This window comes from Cavia porcellus, unplaced genomic scaffold (genome assembly GCF_034190915.1).
Source record: "Cavia porcellus strain 051 isolate PalLab524CR breed Dunkin Hartley unplaced genomic scaffold, mCavPor4.1 scaffold_23, whole genome shotgun sequence".
In the NCBI taxonomy this organism is placed as follows: Eukaryota; Metazoa; Chordata; class Mammalia; order Rodentia; family Caviidae; genus Cavia; species Cavia porcellus.
The window spans coordinates 30,139,706-30,163,283 of NW_026947506.1; the positions used below are offsets into that span (position 1 = coordinate 30,139,706).

The 23,578-nt window shown below is 43.5% G+C and overlaps 1 protein-coding gene across 9 annotated transcripts in view; it reads left to right on the top strand.

The window, feature by feature from the left end:
- The window catches only part of Sun1 (Sad1 and UNC84 domain containing 1), a 58,608-nt gene that overhangs the window by 32,748 nt on the left and 2,282 nt on the right, over window positions 1-23,578 (top strand). For 5 of the 9 annotated variants that reach the window (XM_063233987.1, XM_063233992.1, XM_063233990.1 and 2 more), the window contains 15 exons: window positions 4,339-4,536; window positions 5,073-5,159; window positions 5,459-5,569; window positions 6,746-6,844; window positions 7,327-7,420; window positions 7,967-8,025; window positions 8,157-8,290; window positions 8,640-8,879; window positions 11,615-11,701; window positions 12,738-12,781; window positions 14,030-14,138; window positions 17,746-18,000; window positions 18,493-18,577; window positions 20,675-20,790; window positions 22,349-22,516. In XM_063233987.1, the coding sequence (XP_063090057.1) occupies window positions 4,339-4,536; window positions 5,073-5,159; window positions 5,459-5,569; window positions 6,746-6,844; window positions 7,327-7,420; window positions 7,967-8,025; window positions 8,157-8,290; window positions 8,640-8,879; window positions 11,615-11,701; window positions 12,738-12,781; window positions 14,030-14,138; window positions 17,746-18,000; window positions 18,493-18,577; window positions 20,675-20,790; window positions 22,349-22,516 (1,886 nt within the window). The remainder of the gene's footprint in view (window positions 1-4,338; window positions 4,537-5,072; window positions 5,160-5,458; window positions 5,570-6,745; window positions 6,845-7,326; window positions 7,421-7,966; window positions 8,026-8,156; window positions 8,291-8,639; window positions 8,880-11,614; window positions 11,702-12,737; window positions 12,782-14,029; window positions 14,139-17,745; window positions 18,001-18,492; window positions 18,578-20,674; window positions 20,791-22,348; window positions 22,517-23,578) is intronic. The other 4 variants (XM_063233989.1, XM_063233993.1, XM_063233994.1 and 1 more) reach the window with 4 other exon arrangements.

The window sequence follows — 23,578 nt, forward strand, 5'->3', positions numbered from 1 at the left end:
TGAGCTGTAGTGAAAACTGAATGATTAACTGTGGGACAGCAGGTTACCATATTCCCTAAGCATGAGCTGGGTATTAATCTGATCCACTGAGTCATGAAGTTGGATATCCTCAGCAATAGCCCATCAGTAAATGGAGATGGTACATATGTGAGAGAGCCCAAGCAGACCCAGAAGGCACAAGTAAATTACATAAAGAAGCTGCCAAGATGCCATGTAATAGCGCTATCATAGCAGCACCTGGTATATTGCCTTCTGTTTCCCATCGTGTACCTGTGGCCCCATGGGGTGTCCAGAAGAGAAGGATAGGGCCTGGTTTATTGATGGTTCTGCACGTTATGCAGGCTCACCTACCAGGTGTATGGCTGCAGCATTATAGCCCCTTTCCAGGACATCCTTGAAGGATAGTGGGGAAGGGAAATCTTTGTAGTGGATAGAACTTCGGGCAGTGCATCTGGTAATACATTGTGCCTGGAAAGAGAAATGGCCAGATATGCTACTATATATTGATTTATGTGCTGTAGCTAATGGTCTGGCCAAATAGTCCAGAACGTGGAAGGAACATGACTGGAAAATTGGTGACAGAGGTATTTGGGGTATCTGGAGAGACCTCTCCATATGAGCAAGGAATGTAAAAAATATTTGTATCCTGTGTTAACACTCACCAAAAAGTGACCTCAGTAGAAATGGGTAGGATAATCTGTTTTGGAGATAGTGATCAACCTCTTTATTCAGCTGTTTCTGTCATTGCCCAGTGGCCATGATGGCAGGGATGAAAGTTATATATGGGTTCAGCAACATGGATTCCCACTCACCAAGGTTGACTTGGCTATAGTCACTGCTCAATGCCCAGCATGCCAGCAGCAGAGACTTATTGAATCCCTGGTGTGGCACCATTTCCTGGAGTGATCATCCTGTGACCTGGTAACACGTTGGTTATATTAAAGCACTCCCATCTTGAAAGGACTGCACTTTGTTCTTATTGGCATAGACACTTGCTCTGCATATGAATTTGCCTTCCCTGCACATAATACATTTGCCAAAGCTACCATCCATGGACTTAGAGAATGTTTTATCCACTGCCATGGAATTCTGCACAGCATTGCCTCTGCCCAAGGAACACATTTTATGGCCAAAGAAGTGAGGCAATGGGCTTGTGCTCATGGTATTCACTAATCTAACCATGTTTTTTTTTTTTTTTTTTTTTTTAAATCATCATCCAGAAGCAGCTGGACTGATAGAAAAGTGAAATAGTGTTTTGAAGACACAGTTACAGCACCAGCTGGTGACAGTATCTTGCAACCAGGGCAACATTCTTAAAATGTCCATATATGCTTTGAATCAGTGTCTACTGTATGGTACTGTGTGTCTCATAGCCAGGATTCGTGGGTCCAGGAATCAAAGGGTGAAAGTGAGAATAACACTACTCGCCATTACCTCTAGTGATCCATGAGCAAAATTTTTGGTTCCTGTTCCTATGACTTTTGAACTCAAGTTCTAGAGGTGGGAAGGGCTGTATCAGGAAGCACAACAATGATGCTATTAAACTGGAAGCTAAGACTTCATCCTAGTCATTTTGATGTCCTCATGCCTCTAAGTAAACAAGCTACAAAGAGAGTCACAATGTTGTCAGGGATGATTACCCAGACTGTTAAGGGGAAATTGAACTATAGCTCCACAATGCAGGAAAAAGAATATACTTGGAGTGTGGAGATCCCTTAGGGGGCTTCTTAATACTACTATGCCCTGTTTTAGAAGTCAGTGGAAACTACAACAACCCAATCCAGGCAGGATGACAGATACCTAAAACCTTCAGGAGTGAAGGTATGGGTCACCTCACCAGGGAAAGAACCAAGACCTGCTGAGGTGCTTGCTGAATGCCAAGGGAATACAGAATAGTAGAAAAAGATAACTCTAAATACTAGCTACAACCCCATGATCAGCAACAGAAACAAGAGTGTAATTGTTATAGCTCTCTCCTAATATGCTTCCTAGGTAATACAATGTTGATAGATTTATATTGGTTCTTAAGTATTGTTAAACCTACGTTATCATGTTCAAGTTATGAAATGTTAGTCCAAGCATCACCTAAAGAAAACTTGCCTTCTATTCTGGGGAGTGAATTAGTGCATTTCTGTTTGTGTATAGAATATTTGTAACATGTTAGGTGTGATTATGAACTTGTCTTTGTATCTGAAGACTGTGGTTAAAGAAATATGTTTGAGTGTCAAGTTGACAAGGATAGATTGTGTTAGTTAACTAAGTAAACTTGAGTAACAATCACTCAAGGAAATTGGATCAGCGTAGTTCTAGGTATGGCTGAGGGGATTTACTGAGGCCCCACCCTGGGTGGGCTTGTCACCTGAACGATATAATGGGAAACAAGGCTTGCCTCTGGTTTTTGGAGGTGCTCCAGTCTTCACTTTCACCTTGGCTAGTGTCCTGGCTACCAGTGCAGACTCTTCAGCCTCCATCACAGACCCATAGCCTCCTCTTGTAGACCTTTCAGCCTCTTGGTATAGAGTCACACAGGACGCCTTCACTTGAATCCTTTGGGTGCTTAGCAACAGTCCTTTTGCACTGTCCCACACCTGACTGTGTAGGTGGCCATTGTAAGCCAGTCTGTAAGTCTTACATATCTTGCATTAAATGTATTTAGTGATACAAATTAAATGTTCACTGAGTGATACAAAAGGGGAAGGAGAGATACAGAGTCTAAGTGGTGTGACTTTCCTTGCACTTTGAGGACCATGTTGTGGTTGAGTACTTCAGTACCAGCCAGTATCACTCAGCATTTACCCTGGCCCCGGACTGCATAGATGCTCACAGAGCCCATTCTCCAGCAAGCACCAGGGGTTAGCTAGTGAAAGAAACCTGTTGGTAGGTATGGGACTTGGACTGAACTGGATGTCCCTAGATGCTACTAGGCTTCTGGGGTACTAGTCAACTTGATTCTTGCTTTTTAAAAAATGATTAGCAGTTGTCTTCAGCCTGAACCACCAGTACACATAACTATCTCCTCAGGTGGCTTATATACCCCCTCATGGATGTACAAGTGCCACCAGATAGGACAATATCACCGGTGATTCAGAGCAGCCCAGCAGTAAGACTTACGAATTACGATCCCATCATTACCATGTTAAATTCATCTCACATAAAATTAACCATTAGTCATCTTAAAGTATACAGTTCAGTAGCATTGTATTAAATTTCACTCAGCTATTGCGTTCTCATAGGAAATACATTAACTGTTTTATAACTTACATATTATAATTTAATTGAGATTAATTTCATTCTTTTTAGTCTCTCCTTGCCTTTATGATCAAAATCCATTCATTCATATCCAGGTTTTATTTATGTCTTTACACAAGTAAAAACATTGTTTCTGTGGTTGTATTCAGGTGTGTTCTACAGGCCTTTCTCATGTAAGCAAGCTGGAAATAGAATGGAATTGTTCACTTTATGTTCTTCCAATTGCCTTTGTTAAAGATCAACTCAAATTACTCTTTCCTACATCCAGATAAGCGTGCCCTTTCTTCTCCCCTCCTTTTTATTTTTTTGGTGCTGGGCATGGAACTCCTGGTATTACACATGCCTACCTTTTGCCTACCTTTACTCTACCTTTTGACTTGTAACCCAGGATTCCCATATTCTTGCCAAGTCTCATTTTTGTTTATCTGAATCTTGCCAACATGATGAACTTTAAAAAGTGAAATTAGGTAATTTTTTACTATCAGATTGCCATCCATTATCTCTAATAAAATTTTTTGCTGCTTTTACCAGCCTCTATGCAAAATGTGTGCTGTGTAAAACAGAATTGGCACTGGGGCTCATTTCCTCAGGTTTGTGTATTTCCACTACGTGGTTCTACTCACAAATAACCTTTTGCCTGTTTTTCTTTTTTTTTTTTTTCTCTTTTCTCTTTCTTGGTACTGGGAATCGAACTCAGGGCATTATGCTTCCCAGATAGGTGCTGTGTCACTGAGCTGTTTCCCCAACCCAGTCTGTTCTTTTAAAACTAATAAAGCCTTTTTTTAAAAAACCCCAGACTGGAGCATCAGAGGTTATCTAAGGTGGCTGATCTTTGGCAAGATCAAATATTGTAGAGTTTTTAGTTCTACAGTGGGGAGGTTTTATGGAGGAAGCTGTTGCAATGGCTTCTTGCGTAGCTTCATCTCTGTCACTGTTGAAGACACTTCCCAGGCTGTCCTATTTTGTGTGCATTTTTAAAGTGCTTTGATTCTGCTTTTTGTGAAGTTAATAGTTGGCCATTTGGCTGGTCAGGGGAGAAAATGTTCACTTTATTGGAAGAAATAACATGTGTTCATGGTTTTTTAATAGGCGGTGTGTCTTTCTACTTGGATAGGACTTTGTGGCTGGCCAGATATACTTCATCATCTTTTTCATCATTCTTAGTTCAACTTTTTCAAGTGGTTTTAATGAAGCTCTATTGTGAATCAAACAATTACAAATTGAAAAGTTATGAATCAAAAGATTGTGAATCAGAAAGCTATAAATCAAAAAGCCGTGAATCAAAAGGTATTTAAAAAATTTTTTTCCCTCTTCTTTTTCTCCACCAAATAATGCTTTCAAGGTGGAGAAAATGCTTTCCTTGTAAGAATCTTCGCTCATGCTCTCACATGGTCTTGGGACTGCTTCCTCCTGGCTGCTCTCTAAGGGTCTTAACTATGGGAGCTTGCGAAGGTGTTCCTATGCTCTGTACATAGTTCAGTTTTGAAAACTGTTCAACAGTTAAACATTTTAAAAGGTCTTTAACATGAAAGGTAATACATTAAACTTTTGCTTATTACCTTTTATAAGCAAAACCAGTTTACTTAACATGGCATGTAGAATCATGTTCCAAAAGTTTTAGGCAAGCCGCTCTTTGTATCGTATTATCTGCGTAGCACTTTAAAATCTCTCTTTACACCCAAAGCCCTGTCACTTGTATTTACATTCCGCTGTAGGAGCTGTCAGCCACCCTGAAGTGCCTTGGGAGTGATCTCTATTGGGGGTATGGGGAGTACAGAGTTCACCCTGGTGAGCTTCCTAAGTACCTCTTGCATGTGTTGCAGCTCATCGCAGTTACTGTGGGAGAATGACTGTCACAGAGCTTCCCAGGGAGGACCCCGATCGTCCCAGTGTACACGGGGAGTTGCTGTGTGAGTACACTTCCCTTCCACTTGCAGCAGTTGGAGGAAGGGCCCCCTCCTGTGGTGATGCCTGCCAGCTAACCTCAGGGAATGGTAGCCTGAGTTAGCTCAGCGGCCCCACTGGTTAGGATAGGCTGGTGTGGCTCTTGCTCAGTTCCTCAGTAGTAAGAGCTAACCACCACCAGATTGTATTTGCTGTGATATTTTTTGGTAATTGAGTTCCTGATATCTTCTATTTTGTCTGCACTGTTTAATTGATGAGGTTTGTGTATTAATCTGTCACTTCACTGTTTGTCACCACCCCACAGGCGATGACTGTAAGGGGAAGAAGCACCTCGAGACACATACAGCCGCCCGCTGGCAACCATCCAAGCTACACAGGGTGGTGGGGGCCATGGGGCACCTCTGCACCCGTGCAGGTTGTGTCTTGTCCCTTGTCTGTGTTGTTATACCCTGTCACAGTGCCACTGTCCCTGTTTAATGAGTGCAGTTCAAGTGTTTAAAGCACTTTAGTAAACAAGAGTATTGTCAGGTGTAGCTTAAAATATGGAGTCTCCTAAAAAGCTTCTTTGTGAGCTTAGTGTAAATAAAATACATGTGAAACTCAGTATTTGTGGTGATAATAAAAGTTGAGCAAAGACACATCATCCTCCTGTATTGGAGCAATAGCCACTTGACCACTCCATGCACAGAAATTGTACTCGATATCCCAGGAAGTGTATGTAAAAGAGGAAATGTCTTGCGTATCATACATATAACTTTGCTAGTAAAAAGACACCCCTCTTTTTGGCAGCTCTTGTTTAACCTGAGCTTCAAAAATAAGTGTCTCACCAGGAATATAGCTCAGCGACACAAGGACCTGCTTGGCAAGTGCAAGGTCCAGAGTTTAGTGAGTTCCAGTACCCACAGAAAGTGTTGTAACTGTCTATACATGTAGACAAATTTTTAAAAAATCATCCTAAGTTGTATTTCTTGCATATCAGCCACTATTGATTTCAAGGGTTGACATGCATATACCAAGTTACTATAAGACTTTGAGTGTCTGCTGTTGAAAAAATGGAACAGTTTATTTCATGACCAGCTTTTTGCCCTCTAAAATGTCCAAGTTCATCTTTTCAAAATATTCTTCACTGGAAACTATTAATCTCTGGAATATACTTCATTGTCGTCTTTGAGTAATCATTTCCTACCCAGCACGTGCAACTGCTGGATCTGGATTTCAGTTGTCTTGAACACCTGCATTATGTTTGCAGCATGAATCCTACAAGAATTAACTGCCATATCTAAAAGGGAAGCTTTTAACTATCACGCTTGAATTTTATGCAGGGTGATTACATTTTACCTTTTATATATCTTCAGGGAAGGGTACATGAAAGCTATTTTATAATAGTGGATTGTCATAGTAAATTTTATCAGACATCTTGCTTAGCCTTAAAATAGCACCCACACACACACCTTGGGGTGACCACTGTCTTAGTAATAGGAGGGAGTCAGGCATAGGGTGTGACTGAGAACCTGCTGTGTTGTCAGGTGGAGAGCTGGTGCCCTGAGGTCAGTCTGAAGGTGCCCTCCTGCACACATTTTCTCTGTCACAGGTTACTTCCTCATGCAGACGCTGGGAAGGGTGAGAGCTGCTGGATGGCTTGTGTCCAAGACGGTGTGGTCAGTCCTTTGGTTGGCCATTGTTGCTCCAGGTGGTTATTCTGGTCATCTGTGTTGGCATTCTCTCCATTGCTTTTGGCAGCTAAGCACCTATAATAAGTGATTTGCCTAACCAATAAAACTTTCATTTCAGGTTCCCATTCTTCTTGATACAACATGTATTCATTCTTACTGGAAATGCTAATATGCTATGTTAGGGACTGCATGAGTATTCTTGTTTTTCTGTTGTGTTGAGGTTTGTGTATGTCTGGTTGCCTGACTGTCATGTACATGAGGTGCATGAACTTGTTACTTCCCCATGTCGCGTTCCATGTCCTTCTCAGCACTGCATACTGCTCTCTTGTGTGACAGCAACCTCATTTTGGGCCACTGCTCCCTGGCTTCATCCTGAGCACTTCAGAAAAGCTGTCCAGGGATTTCCTTGTGCTTCTCGCTCAGCCTTCATGGGAATTATTCCCCCAGGGCTTGGTGGCATGAGATCTTTCCTCACAATGCTTGATTTTCTAACTCCTAGGGAAGGTGGCCTCTGGAGTGTTCTCGTGGCTGGGGATTGGATGGTACCAGTTTGTTACTCTGATCTCTTGGCTGAATGTGTTTCTTCTTACAAGGTAAGCAAGCTGGTGCCACATCAGCATAGTGTGTGAAAAAACACTGCGCCAATTCCAGGCTATTGTTTGTATTACTGTTTTATAGGGGTGCAGCATATACTTCCATCATGTTTTATTTGGTGTGTTAATGTTTTATACTGTTAAGTCACTTCATAGTTTATAAAATGTTTTCATGTTCTTAGTTTTTCAAACTGGCCCATGAGATGGGCAGGCAAGCCCTGTATTGTTGTTAAGGAAAGTGAAAATTTGTAGTCATCCAGTGAGAGGCTCTGGTAAGGCTGGAGCACAGGTCCTGTGGCCCCCAAGAAAAGGGGTTCAGGCAACTAACTGGTCCTTTTCATGCTGGCACCTCATGTGCAAAGTCAGTGTTCTCTGTAGGAAGGTGCTCCTGTGAGTATGTGCAAGCCTGCTAAATAGAACTGTAACTACATTTCTAATGTCCGATTTCTAATGTCTAGTATGGGAGTATTTTGTACTTCTTCTGAGAGGGGAAAAGAGGATTTGTTTTGAGTTTTTAAATTTAAAGGTTTTCATTTTTATTCCTAGGTGCCTTCGAAATATTTGCAAGTTTTTAATTTTGCTCATCCCACTATTACTCTTAGTAGGTGAGTAAGATGAGGCTCAGTTGCCACAGATGATTGACACATTTATACAGGTGCCATTCTGGGAATCAAACACCACAATGTGTTTGGGAAACCAGTTTAGGCATGTATGTAGCTGTTTTCTCTCCTTCCAGGTGTAGGCCTCTCTCTGTGGGGTCAGAGTGATTTCTTTTCCTTCCTACCTGTGTTGAACTGGACAGACGTGCGCACAGTAGAGAGGGTAGAGGACCCCAAGGACACATTCAGACCTGGGTCTTCTCAACTGCAGGTACTGAAGGCAGACATTTTCACTGGTATCACAAATGCACAGGGTAGTTCAGTTGGGGGTCTGTATTAGTGAATATTTTTAAGTATCAAGCTCCTCAGATATTCTGAAATAGCCCAAATAATGCATAAACAGTTTCATTGTTAAGTTAGTTTTAACTGAGCAATAGCCACTATTTTATAAAATAGAGACAGTGTAGAGAAGGAAATGAAGATCACTTTTTAGTCTGCTCACGTGAGGGTGGTCACCAGTGGTGAGGGGGCTATGTGTTTTCCAGGGCCCTGCCATCAGTGTGTTGTACCAGGTTCCCCTTGGTATATTTACTGACTGGGACTTCCTGATTTCCTCTCAGGATAAGGAAGAGGCTTCCTGGTGGCTGCAAGAGAATGATGGGAGGCAGCAGGTGACTTCTTTTTCTGCTCAGTGCCACAACCACGAGGAGAAGCTCGGGGAGCTGACGGTCTTACTTCAGAAACTGCAAGCGCGGGTGGACCAGATAGATGATGGCAGGGAAGGGCTGTCACTGCAGGTGAAGGATGTGGTTGGACAGCACCTGCAGGAGATGAATGCTGCTGGGCTCTTGAGCACCAAGGTAAGGCCCAGGAGTTCCTGGCAGAAAATGTGGCCTTTGGCATCCTGTTGTGCGAATTGCCCCAGCCCACAGATTACCTTTTGTAAATGCATCAAATGCAATAAACAGCAACCTCACCTACACTTCAACTAGTGCTACACCACTTAAGCATATGTTTCCCTGTCAGGATTAATTTGAGAAAGCTGAAGTCCTGACTTGAAAGCATCTCAGGGTCATGAGGTCAGTTACAAGAACAGCTGCTGTTCCCTGTGGACTTCCGGCCTGTAGCCAGGTGTGCTTTGCGTGCCACTCACAGGAAGATGAGTTAGTCCATTTCCTCAGAACTAGTGCTTATTTTATTATGTCCCAAAGTGAGTTAATTTAGATATGTAAAGCACTATTGCTGCCTTGCTCACCAACATGCTTTTCCCCAACAGCTCTAGGTTTGACAGCCCCCCAGTACTCTGCCCTTGAGCAGGCTCTGAGTGTGGGCTTCTCAGCAGGCCTGTGTAAACTGAGCTGGAGGCATTTTGGGCATAGGACTTGGCGCAGCTCCCTGAGGTCTCTTCACTGCCCACAGAGCAGAGCTTCTTCCTTTGTCTCTTCTTTGACCATGCTGGCCTGACTGTATCAAAAACAGGCCTGTTTTTTCTGGCCAGCCTCTGCCTGTATGATGGCCTCATTGAAGGTGTTAGTGACCATAGCAGATTTGCTCCAGGTCTGAGACCTACCTTTGTCACCTTCACCTGAGATAGTGTCAGTGTTTGTCACTTTGTTTAATTTGCTTTCTTATACCTGTCAGGGGCTATAAATACAGAGCATTTCTCAGTTCTGGTATGATAAAGGCACAAATCACTGAATCAAGGCATGCCTGCCTGCAAGTTTCATTTGTTCAGAGAACTCTTAGGTATTATGCTTTGGTTCCTCTGAGTTGCCTCTTTGTAGTTTGTCAAACATAGATTGAAGTTGGAGTGTTGCTGCATGCCTGTATGTAATCCCACCTCTCGGGAGGCTAGGGCAGGAAGGGTAGCGTGAGTTTGAGGCCAGCCTAGGCTCCATAGTGAGCTCAAGGCCAATCTGAACTACATAGTAAGACTTTGTTTGAAAAAAACCAGAAACCAAAATAAAAACTACATAAATTGAGAGGATTTCAGTAAAATTCAGTTAACACAGATTTTTTGTTTTTGTTTTGTTTTTTGGAATACTGGAACACTATCACTGAGCCTATACCCTCAACCCTTTATTTTTTATTTTGAGGTCAAGTCTTGCCAAATTGCCCAGGCCAGCCTCAAATTTGCAATTCTCCTGCCTTAGCTTCCTAAATAATGGGGGTTACAGGCTTGTGCCACCTGCCTGGCGTAATTAATAGTTACTGTTCCATTTTTGTTGGTCATTTTCTTTGTCCCTGTTGTAGTCACTTTCTTGTCGCTGGGACAAAATACCCTATATTCACAACTTATAGAGAAGAAGTTTGCTTTGGTTTTTAGAGGATTCAGTCTGTAGTGGGCTGGTTCTAAAACAGGAAGTATATGGTGGAAGGGTCTGGCGGAGAGCTGTTCTTATCATGGGGGCCAGGAAACAGAGAAGGGTGGGAAGGGATTACAGCCTTCCAGGTCACACCTCTGTGACCTCCCTCTTCTGACCAGGCCCCACTTCCTAACAAGAAGTCAGCTATCATGCCCCCATGGTGCAATCACCTTCAAACACATGAGGATTTTGGGGGATTTTCTGTATCTAAACTACCATAATCCCATTCTTGGTCTTTTTTTTTTTTTTTTAATCGGTACCAGGGATCAAACTGACGACTGCCTACTTGCAAGGCAGGCATTTATGCTGCTGAGCTAAATCCCCAGCCCCATTTGGTCTTATTTTTTTAGATGAATATTTATATCATGTATCCGCTTGATCCATTTATCCTCCTCATTTTTACTCGTCATTTCCCTCCTGGGTTCAAGAGCCCAGGGTGCAGGTCTTGTAACCCTGGACCATGGTTATTCTGAACTCGCAGTACCATTCTCTGCCGTGGCTGCTCTCTGCTATGTTGTGACTGTCCTTGTATAATCATGGTGCTATATCTAGACCTTTGTAGGGAATACACCTGACCTTAAATCATTTTACTGTCATTTTACTTTGAGAATGGCTGAATACATTAGTGGGACCACAACACTGTTTTCAAGCAGATAGCCAGTATTCAGAACACTTTGTGGTTGGCTCATTTGGTACTATGTTGATCATGGGCCTTACCAAGCCTGAAATCAACTGCCTGGTCATCTTCTTCATAAGTTACTTGCATCACCTCATTTGTGTTCTGGGGCAGTGTTCTAAAGGGTTTACTCATAACAAATGTGTGTTGCGTATTTTATGTAATTTTGAAAGAATTAAGGGGAAATATGTGCATCATGTATCTTTACCGATGATTGTTTTCTTTTTAAATCATTAAATAGAATGGTAGGTGTTTATTGAATCTTCGTTGAACAGGTTGATTTGCTTCTTGCCTAGAGTGTTTCCAAGTACTGTATTTACAGTATTTTTATGTCACCGGAAAAGATACCTGTGCAGTTTCACTCAGGCCTAAGATTCTCAGGGTTAGAAAGATAAGGACATCATCGTGAGGACTGCATGCTATGTGACATGGTGACTACATGGTCTCTAGCTTTTTGATATTTTGGTATTCTGGTAGAAATTACATGCCCTAACCTGCTAGTTTTTGTTACTTAACTTCCTCTACTGTTTGTTCATTTATTTTTCTTTTTCAGACTGACATTATGACTTTCCATCATGAACATGAAGTACGCCTCTCAAAGTTGGAAGATATTTTTAGAAAACTAACAGAAAAATCTGAGGTATTTATTCTTCAACTTAGCATTGTAGCCCCCAACAAAGTGATTTTTTCTAATAGGACAAAAATCAACTATAATTAACATTTTTAGAAGTTTCTTAGCCACAAATATGCTTTCTTTCAAGGTATTTGCTATTGTCTTTTATAAAACTGGAAAAATTGCTCCTGGCTGTCCCTTTTCCTCATGGCTGTTTGCTTAATTTCTTGATGGTTGACCTGGCTGTTTGGTTTGATAGGGATGAAGGAGGTTGTGGGGAAGGAGACATCTCTGCTGGTTCCAGAGATTATGCTGGAGAGAGAATAAAGAGCTAAATCTTTTGTGGGCAGTCAGTTGTGGGGATCAGAGTCTGTTTGCTGCTGTAGAGGTGGGAGTTTGCAATGATCTGAGCTGCAGGGATTGCAGGTGCTTACAACCAGGCTCTTGATGTGTAGGGCACAGTACGGAGTCTGGCATGGCAGGCACTAGTGTTTTGTTGAACTAAATCAAATACTGTGTAGCTAACGGTTCGTGGGAGTACAGCCTTTGGGAGTCTCAAGATCAGCTCCTGGGCCCCAGATCCTGTTTGAGTCAGGTAAGTTCAGCGGAGGAGAGAGAGCCTACCTTGCCCTGCTTCACGTAGGCTGCCATGCCCTTAGCAAATGACTGCTACATGGTGCCTCTGGACATTAGCGTTCTGAAGGCATAACCTCAGTGTGACTTTCCTTTGCCTTAACTGTCCTCACTGGCAGCTTCTGTCTCAATCCCGGTGCTGCTTATTTGAAAAAGTATACTTTGAAAAATGAAACATTACCCCATCTGTTAACCAAAAGGCAAGTGTTGCCTTTTTTTTTTTTAATTTTTTTTTTTTTTATTGGTACATGACTGCCTGCTTTCAAGGCAGGTGCTTATGCCATTGAGCTAAATCCCCAGCCCGTGGCCTTTTAATTAAAGGAAGGAAAATTCAAGATAAATATGTATAATTTTAGATTAATCAAATACATGATTTTGTGAAGTTAGTGTGTAACTTGCATGTTTAACAGAGGTTTCTCACACTTTCCAGGCTATCCACAAGGAGTTAGAACAGACCAAGCTAAGAACAATCAGGTAGGATGCCTTAGATCATTCAGTAGTTTGTCTTCCTCTCTGGTTACCTGGAGCAGTGGCAGTCATTGGTGAGGGTGCTGTTAGCATCCATCCACATGTCACCTGAAGTGTCTTTCTGGAGATGATCCCTTTGGAGGCTGTGTGAGGACAGAGGTCCTGGGGGATCTGCAGTACCCTATCCTATCTATGCAACATAGACTGGCCCTGGTTTTGCCCGAAGAACCTTGCTACTGGTACTCTTGAAAAGCCATCCTCAGGGGTTCATGTCATGGGATCCCTGTGGCTGGCCTCCACTGACATTGCTTTGCAGACTTTGCATGAAAGTACAGCCACTGTCACTGCAGATTGTCTCATGGCTGCAGCCTTTCTGCTCTTGAAGTCAGCCCTCAGTCACCTTCTCACCATAGTTTACAGCTCATTAGGTTCATTGGCTTGCTTGAGGGCCCTCAGATACAGCTTTTTCCTAGATGTCCTCAGAGCTGTGCCTCCCCTCCATACCCGCTTTACTGTCCATGACCTCAGCTTCCACTCCTCCTGGGTCTACATAGGATGGCTTCTGCCAATGTGTCCTCTGTAATTCCCATGGCTACTTTCAGGACCATGGAGAAGGCTCTCACTGATTGAAAGACAGCATGTCCATCATTTCTTGCTTTGGACAGATTGGCTTCCTTGCCTTGTGAGGCAGCGTGAGTGCTGGGGCAGTTTTACCCCAGCGCCTCAACTTGGGGAAGATTGTTTTGGTATGCTAGCACACAGAGCACAGTATGTCGTCCAGAAGAATGCAGGTTCAATAGGACTTCTTAGAATCTCAGCATCTAGTAGGGCATTTGTAATTACAGTACCTGCTGTAAAGTGAGATCAGTGCTGAAGAGCTGAAGCCCTGTGCTCTCAGTGCAAGTTTCTCTTTTATTGGCATAGAAAGTATAGGCTCAGCTTGTCATGGTTGTTGATGAATGCCACCTCAATTGTTAAAAGTCTTATGTGCGATTTTAAGGAAACAGTTTCAAGTCCTAAATCGTTCTCAGAGAGCTAATTCACTTCCTGAACAGATGGCCACTGCTGATAGCTCTCTGGTAGGTACATTGGGACCGCCTTGATGACCTGATGCAGAGAAGAAATTCTGCAGGGCTGGCATTAAGCTGCTTATACACATTTCTTAGCTGGGCTGACTCACCATGGGTGGGGCAGGGTCCTCCTGTGAGTCTGGGTCCTGACTTGTTTCTCCCTCTGCTTGGTGGCTGATTACAGTGGGGCCGAGGAGCAGCTCCTGCCTCGTGTGGAGCGCCTGGAGGAGGAGTTGAGCCTCTTGCGATCACAGTTGTCAGACTGGCAGCAGCTGAAGGCCAGCTGTGAGCAGGTGGGTGCTGCACGTGGGACCTGCAGTGTGTTTGGCTCCTGCTTTTTGTAGTAGAAAGTAGGAGAAAATGGGTACTGAAGTTATCAAGGTGTTCATGCATGTATGCATGCATGCATGCATTCATTCACTCATTCATTTATTCTTGATAGCGGGTTCCCCGCTGTAGTTCTTTTTTTTTTTTTTTTTTTTTTTAATTTAAGGAGAAAAGAAAAAAAAAAGCAGAGAAAGGGTACAAGTTATACAGATTTACAGAAAAAAAATAAACAGTAGGAAATCACTAATTAATGGATTACATATTGTCATCTTAGAAATAATTGTTCAAGTCACAAAATTAAAGCTTGTAAAGTGGACATTCCAACAATGATACTGCAAACAGTTCTGTTCAATGATCCAATAAAACTCTGTGATATCATTTTCTGTCTTACACACTTAAATATACATGCAGTTATATAGTTTAGAGCACTTTCTTTTCCTCTCTTTTGTACAATGACTATTACACATTTTGGGTTTCATTGCTCCCACGGTTCTTATTACTTTTTTGGAAGAGAGTAAAACCAAATGTGACATAACAGAACAGAATCGGTCAAGTCAAAAGGGTGGACATAATAGATAATGTAAAAACATAATACAAGGTGATCAACAATGGTTACCATAATGCCTCCCGCTATCTCTAATAGAATTGCCTATATCATTAGTTATAATAAAATTGAACAAAACAGTAAAGAATAAAACCGACAAAACCAAAACATTGGAGACATTGTAGGTCTTCAAAAGTAGATAAAAGTCAACGAGAATGGGCGTTATAATGAATCTCATTATCTTCACAACTGATACCTAAACTTTCGAACCTGATACTATCCAGCAAAACAGAATAGGGGAACATCAGTCAAAAACAAGATGATGAGAGTAATACAGGGCTTTAAATCGAGATAATGGAAAGTCAAAGTGGGTTACTATAATATATCCTGCTATTTTTTTTCCTTTAATTAAAAGGATAAAAATAAAAAAATAAATAATGGAGTGGAGATTGAGATAAAAGAGGGCATAACAGCGAAACAGCGCAGATCAAAACATAACCATTTAAGCAGAATAGTGTTTCACCACCAGATAATCCTGACCTAAAAGTAGTTACCATATTGTCTCTTTCCTTGAAATCCTTGAGTACAACTTCATATACTGTAGCATTAAGTATATCAAAACAATGTAAAACCATTCAAGAGAATGACAGCATTACAGAGTATTTAGAATCGACTAACAGAAAATGAACAATGGTTTCTGTATAATCTCCTTGTCTTTAAAAGGTTTTTGCTTATACTATTGTACATAATAAAATCCAATAAGATACAACCTATTTAGACCATTGGAGACAGAAGAACAAAAGCTAGATGAGACTTCAAAACAAGATGATACTAAATCAGTATTACCTATTAAGATGTCATTTTCTCCAAAATAGCTGTTCCTATCATCCAATCTTCTCTGCCTCATTTCTGTTGAACTCTTTTTCTGTCAGTAGCTGTCAGTTTGTCTTCTTCATTTTGTTCTCTGCTCCATTCGTTGTGGCCTCCCTGCCACTATTTCTGGATTCTTTGTATTTTTCTTTTTTTAGAATATCCTGCAATACTCTCTGTAGAGTTGAATTGGTGGTTGCAAATTCCCCCAGTTCCTCTTTATCCTGGAAGCACCTTGTTTTTCCATCAATTTCCAGGGACAGTTGTGCAGGATATCTCAATCTTGGCTGGAGATTATTATCTTTCAAAGCTTGAATTATTTCCCCCCACGCTGTTCGTGATTTGATGGTTTGTGCAGAGAAATCTGCTGTAATTCTGATGGGTGTTCCCTTCTAAGTGGTCTGTTTCTTGTCTCTGACAGCTTTTAATATTCTGTTCTTGTATTGAATTTCTGGAATTTTTATTATTATATGCCTGGGTGTTACTCTGTTTGGGTTGTAGGTAGCTGGGGTCCTGTATGCCTCATACATCTGAGTATCTTTACCTTTTGCTAAATTAGGAAAATTCTCCTGGATTATTTCTGTGAGTAGCTTTTGTAGTTTACTTGTTTGTGTCCCTACTTCTTTTATGTTCTTAATCCTTAAGTTATGGATCCTCTTAGCATCTTCTTGTCTTTGTATTATTGCTGTTTGTTTCTTTGTTATTTATAAGAAGTTTTTCATTTCATTCTCCCATATTACAAGTCTGCCCTCCAGTTCAGATAGTCTGTCCTTAGTTTCTTTCAAGCTGTTATGCCAGTCTTCTATAGACTTCTTAGTTTCTTGGTAGTCCCTTTGAACCTGCTTCACGTATTCTATGCTTTCCCTGTTTTCTCCATCAAACAATTCTCCCCTCTTTTTCTGTTCTTCCATTCCACCATCTGTTTTTTCTTGGGTGGTGCTTAGCATTTCTCTAACTATTCTGCATACTTCTAGCTTCAGGTCATTGATAACTTCATTCCTGAATTGATCTATGAGGCTCTCTATATGGCGCTTTATGTCTATTGGTGCGGTGTCCGCTATTGCCTGTTTCTCAGAATTGGGGGCCGAGGAACCTTTCTTGTTGTTGCCTCTTCCCATATTCTCTGTTCCTTATATATGCAAGCTTATATAGGAGACCCAGCTTCTCTCCCTGTCAGCCATAGCCTGATCGAATTGCCCCGGTTAGGTGTTCCCGCCCACCGCAGCACACCAGGGAGTTACGGACCATGCAGCCTACGTGGGGCCTGCCCCTCCCGGCCACCGTCAGGCTCTGGGATCTGGGTTGGGCCAGCCTACCTGGTCCGCTAGCAGCGTCACGCAGGCCAGGCACTTCTCACCAATCCCGCCCGAGAGGGGAATGTGTGGCTGGAGTTGCCACCGCGCCCTGCTCCCGCAGGACTACCCGGGCCCAGAAAGTCCTCCGCTGGAGTCAAACTGTGGTAGAGTGTCAGTTTCTCTCACTCACCTCACCATAAGTCAGTGCACGCCTCCCTGCCCGTCCTGTTTTCGACTCCGTTCGCAGATTCCCGTTCTCAGAGCTTCCGTGCACCTCTCTCCTTGCCGAGCCACTGTGGAGGCAGCCAGCCACCGAGGGGCGGGAAACCCAAATCGCGGCTTCCAATGGCGCGGGGTCCATCCTCCACTCTGTGGCTTTTCTGTTCCTGTTCTAGCACCAGGACTGCATTCCAAGTTGGTTTCTCTCAGCCCAGTTCATTCCTGAGTCAGCAGAGCATATCTCCACCTGCTTATGTCTCCTTACTCTGCACCCTTCCTGACTTCTGAACCAAGCCTTTCAGAGAGCCTCCATAGTAGCTGTTATCTGTCCGCCATGTTCTCCTGGAAGTCCCTGCTGTAGTTCATGCTGGCCTTCAACTCACTTTGTAGCCAAGGCTGGCCTTGAATTTAAGGTACTCCTCCTGCCTCAGCCTCCCAAGGGCTGAGATTACAGGTGTGTGCCACCACACTTGGCTTCTAGGTGTTTAATTACAACTTTAGCCTTTTTTTAATGGCAAGGGAAAATGTGTCACATTACACTGTACATTTTGCAAAGATGAAGGCTACTTCTGAGGTATCTAAGATGAGTGTGGAAACAAACTAATTACAATAGTAAGTTGTCCTGTTTCCTGATGATGTTGCCAGGTGGATGCCCAGGTCAAAGAAACCCCCAGGCTCATGTTCACTGAGGACCAGCAAGGCAGTTCCCTTGAGTGGCTGATACAGAGGCTGTCTTCACATTATGTGAGCAGAGATGACCTGCAGACCTTGCTACGGGACCTCGAGCTACAGGTGCTGAAGAACATCACCCACCACCTGGTAGTGACAGGCCAGAAGCCAACGTCTGAAACAGTGGTGTCTGCTGTGAGTGAGGCAGGGATTTCTGGAATCACAGAAGAGGTGAGTGGGTGATAAAACAGCTTTAGTCCCTGTGTTGTGGTGAGACTGGTAGGCTGTGACATCTGGCCCTGAGTGGAACTCCCAGGCCATCACGAGGCTCAACTGCCAAGGCACTGCTGTCTACGTCACAGCAAGCTGCTCTGTGAAACACTTCATAGTCTCTAAATGTTTTTGTCCCAAACATCTCCACCTATGCTGCAGTATACTGAGATAACATAAAAATTTTAAGTCATTTATATATAAATTCCCAGAAATCCCCATGTTATAGTCCCAGTCATGATGATGGACTCAGTTTGAAACAGATGCTGTGACATGTCTGAGCCCTGGTATGGTGGTGTGTCATTTGGGTGCAAGACTGAGTAGGAAATTGGTGAAGCAGCCGGTTCCTGTCTTCTGAGTTACACTAAGTCTCTGGTCTTTGTTTACATCACTAAACATCCGTCTCTTCCCTCCTGCCCTGGCATTGAGCTTCCTTTTTCTGTGTCTCTCCAGCAAGCTCGTGTCATTGTGAACAATGCTTTGAAGCTGTATTCCCAGGACAAGACCGGGATGGTGGACTTTGCCCTGGAATCTGGTGGTGAGTACACAGATACTGAACCCCAAGTGGAATGGTCACCTGCAAGAGTGTGCTGGAGTGTCCCAGTCTCCTTCTGGGTGAGCCCAGTGCTGCTTCCTGGTTAGTGCCTTTTGAACACAGGTCACAGGGGTGCTGGCTACATTGGCCTATAGGGTGCACACAGCTGCGGTGGAGGTGCTGACCCCAAGGGTGATGACTGGCTGGTTGTTTACTGCATGGCAAGACAGGGATGTTATTTTGCTTCCCACAAGCTGTGGTCCATCATGTGTCACAGTCAGATGGGGGTCCATGTGTGCTGGTCCTGGGTCTGGGTCTGTACATTCTAGAGAGACACTGAGTCCCTGCTGAGACCACACACATAACATGGGTTAGGCCAGAAAGACCTTTGTCCCCACAAAGAGGCACAATCATGGGCAGATGGACAGCATCATGTCTTGGAAGAAACGGGGATTTTGCATACTCACTAGGATAAGGGAGGGATGGAGGGATGGAGACCTGAGAGGAGATAGTGATTTTAAAACCTATGCTCTGAGGGCTGGGGATTTAGCTCAGTGGCTTATGTACTTGCCTAGTAAGCATAAGGTTGTGAGTTTGATTCCTGGTACCAAAACAAACAAGCAAAAACCCATCATCTGTGTGACTTGAAGAGTCCCAGATGAGGGAACAGGAATCTAAACACATTATTCCTAGCACAGCTGATCCTATCCAGGCCTTCACCAGCTCATGGGGTCCTGATGAGGGCAGTGTGCCCCATCAAAGAGAAGCTGCCAGCTCTTCTAGGTGCAAAAGTCAAGCTCTTGATGTTCTCAATGTGTGACTTGTCCAAAATTTATTTTTGGGGTTTTGATTTTACTTACACATTTTGAAATATAGTGATTAGGAAGACAGTACTTTTATTTTAGCTCAGAGGTATCAAATGACATTTTACCCATAGGTACCAGCTGACAGTTGTCCTTTGCTTTTGGCTGTGTGTGGTCTAGAGTTGAAAATCCTGATGCCCTGTGGAGTGCTGTTCCCTATTCTGCTCACTGTGTTCAAGGAGGCTGTCCTTAAGAATGAGAGAAAACTCTTACTTAAACTGTTTTGTTTTGGTTTTTTGAGATCATCTTGCTTAATTGCCCAGGCTGGTCTCAAATTTGCCATATTCTGCTTAAGTCTCCTGGTAGCTGGGATTACAGCCTTGTGCCACTGTGTGTGGCTTCTGTTTTGTGTTGGTGGGAGGGGTCTGACAGGGGTTTTTGTTTTGGGGAAGTTTTTTTGACAGTTTTTTGAAACACAGACTTACTATATAGTGTAGCCTGGCCTTACACTCACTGTGTATCTCAGGCTGGTCCCAAACCTATGGGAATCTTCCTCCCTCAGCCTCTCAAATACTAGGAGCAAAGATGTACTGGCTGTACTGATGTACTGATGTACCTATCAGTTGTGGCTCTTTTAAAGTGTGGAGCTTACCAGTTGTTAGTATATAACAATGTTGTACAGCAGTGAGCACCAATTCTGAAGTATTCCTCTGTCGCTTGTGGTCACTCCCTGCTTCCCAGCACTCTGTTTTAGTTGGTAGTCATTGTAGCATTGTCTGATTTCAGCCTATTAGCATCTAAGGACTCGCCCACTGGGCAATTCCAGTGCTGATAAGCTTGATTCTTTTGATTCAGAAAAATGAACAAAATTTGTCTATTCAGAGCAGCTGCCCCTAACAATTGCATACTGCTAATACAAGATTTTGAAAAGTATAAGTTAGTAGTTGGAGGTTGATCAGTGTGTCCTAAGCTCCAGCGGGTGGAGTAAGAAGTTGTGGTGTGTTGCTGCACTGCAGGTGACAGGGTGAACCCCATACTGGCTTCCTCAGAAAGCAGGACAATAAACATTTCCACCATAAAGCAGTGATACATGTTTGAAGATAAATACATTTACCCCAATTACACAGCGTGTACACGTAGCCTACCCACCACGCTGCAGCCCATTCTTATGTGCAGTTTTTGTGGTTTTCAGTCAGGGGTTCTTTGTACAAGTAGAAGCTTGAGAAATTGAGACCCTGAGTGGGCCCTTGGGGTTGGGGAGGAGTCAGGTGCTGAACAGCTTGTCACTTTGTTCTAGGTGGCAGCATCCTGAGTACTCGCTGCTCAGAGACATATGAAACTAAGACAGCGTTGCTGAGTCTGTTTGGGATCCCACTGTGGTATTTTTCTCAGTCACCCCGTGTAGTGATCCAGGTGAGTGGATGGATGCCTGTCCCCAGGCCTGCACGTGCACTGTCATACATCACCTCATGACTGCCACACAGGGCTGAGGCCCCCCCACCTGGCCAAGACCCTTTTGGGCCTGATGTGTGGACACATCTTTTCAGCTCCTTCGTATGGTAAGATGTGCATATGCAATTGTGTATGAGCCATCCGTGGCAGATCAGTGGAAGTTGGAAACGCGAGCACTTCAGTGGTCTAGGCCCAGGATAGGTAGTAGGTGTCTCAGGGCCCATCTGTTCCCACAGTGACCTGGAGTCTCTGGAATAGAGGCCTCTTTGGGTTAGTCACTGTCTGTACTCTCAGTGCTACAGCATTGGCTGGTCTGGAGCTGCTGGCCTTCCTCATTGCCCTTCGCCACTATGCTCAAATGCACCACTGCTTTTCTGGGACTTTATTTTGTACTGAGGTTGTGTGAATTGAAAGGATTTATACATAATAACTTTGATTATCAATCACAGCCATTCTATCTTACTATTACTCATGACAGTTTCCTCAAGAAACTTTTAGTAATTCATTTTACATGAAATTTCCACAAGATAGCTGTCTTTCACTTAAGCACAGTTCACACGGTATGATAAGCACTGAGTAAACCTAAGCTGGGCATGGGACACGCCTGTAATCCCAGCATGGAGAGACCGAGGCAGGAGCACTGTGAGGTGACAGCAGCTAGACTAGATAAAGATTTCTCAGAAAACAAACAAAAGTATGAGTATGTAGTGCAGTGATATAGAGTATATTCCACTGGCTATAGTGCTTTCCACAGCCTTCTCGGATTCAGTGAACTTGTAGGAGGAGCTCCCAGGATTCAGGGGACACTTGATATTTACTGATTTATTACAAAGTTACTCATGAAGAGATGCCCAGGCAAGGTACCGGAGTACCCAGAGCTCCTCTGTCCCCTGCAGCACCACCCTATGTGAGCCTTTTGTGTGCTCAGCTGCCCAGAAGCTCCTCCAAACTCAGGGTTTTCTGCGCCTTCCTGACACTGGTGGTTCACACACCGTTTTCCTGGATCTGAGAGTCCTAGTGCTCTGGCCCTGTGTTGGTTTTGGAAACAAACCCCTCCTGAAGCTACCCACTGACTTGACTGCATGAAAGGTGCTCTGTCCACAGAGTCTGGGGTTTTAGGAGTCATACACCAGGATACGGGGTGGAGACCAGGTACAGCATATCCTTCACAGTGTCCACCCTGTCCCTGTAGTTGGCATTTTTGCTAATGTTATTAAAGGTGGAAAGATCTTGTCACTGGTTCCAGGACCAATTTGGTTCCCACTGTTCTGTAAAGAGTACATCTTTAAACTCTGCTTTCCTCATTGTTACCAACCTTGGGTAGAGAGAGGCATCTGGAGGCTCACATCGCAAGTGCCCAGTTTGCCCTCACATTGTGCTTTTGATACATTTACTATGTGGAAGTTTCTTTCTGTTTTATTGCCTATATAATCAAGTCTTTTTCTCTGAACACTTCTGTTTTGTTACTGGTTAAGAGCTTATTCCAACTCTAGAGTCTTTGTATTTTTCCTTTTCCTAGCCTGACATTTATCCAGGTAACTGCTGGGCATTTAAAGGCTCCCAGGGGTACCTGGTGGTACGGCTGTCCATGAAGATCCACCTAACCATGTTTACCATGGAGCACATACCAAAGACACTGTCACCAATGGGCAACATCTCCAGTGCCCCCAAGGACTTTGCCGTCTATGTAAGTGTACCCAGCTCTGGAGACAGCATGCCTCTCTTCCTTCTGGGAATGTCCCAAATGGTCCAGAAGCTAAAGGCTCAAATCTGTGCAATCGGGTAGCTCTCCGCTGCCTGCCCACACACTGAGCAAGCAGACACAGTGCTTGGGGAGACCTTCTAGTACCTCTCCAGGAAGGGCTACTGCTGCGCAGTGTTGTAACTAGTGTCCAGCTCCTGTGCTTGCAGGCCATGTTAGATGTGCCTGACTGTGAAGGACGCTCTGACAGTTACGGCAGAAAAAACCAAATGACGCAAGATAAAGCAAAATCTTATTTTCTTTTAAAACATAGAAATGACTGTAGAATTTAAAAAGAATACCTATCATCCTAGTGCCTATAGAAAGCCACCATAATGGTTTTGACTGTGTGCGTGTTTGAGACAGGGTCTCACAATGCAGTTCAGACTGGCCTTGACCTCACTTTGTAGCTCAGGCTGGTCTGGAACTCAGCACAATCCTCCTGCCCCAGTCTCCTAAATGCAGGGATTATAGGCACCCGCCATTACACTCATTTCAGTTTTGACAGTTTTGATTCCCTCCTTTTTTTGTCTTTTGAAGATAAAGATGAGTCACTACTGCTTGTAAAACTTTGTTTCCTGCCTTAAAAAAACACAAAATTTTAGTTGGACATGATGGCATATTCCTATACTCCCAGTACTCAGGAAGATGAGGCAGGAGGATTTCTCCCAAGTTCAAGGCCAGACTAGACTACAGAATGAGTTCAATCAGTCTGAACTGCATAGTGAAACCCTGTCTTGAAAAGACAAAAATAACCAACCAAATTTGCCTGGTATGGTGGCACATGCCTGTAATCCTACCACTTAGAAGGCCAAAGCAGAAGGATCACCACAGTTGAGGCCAGCCTTGACTACACAGTGAAACCCTGTCCCAGAAAAACCATCCTCAACGATTCGATGTGGAGGGGAATATGCCTGTCCTGGATCTTCTCCCTGGAATTTGTGTGCTGCCTTCGAGGAATTATATTCAGTGATAATCTCATGGCCCAGGATTTTCTCTGCAGCACTT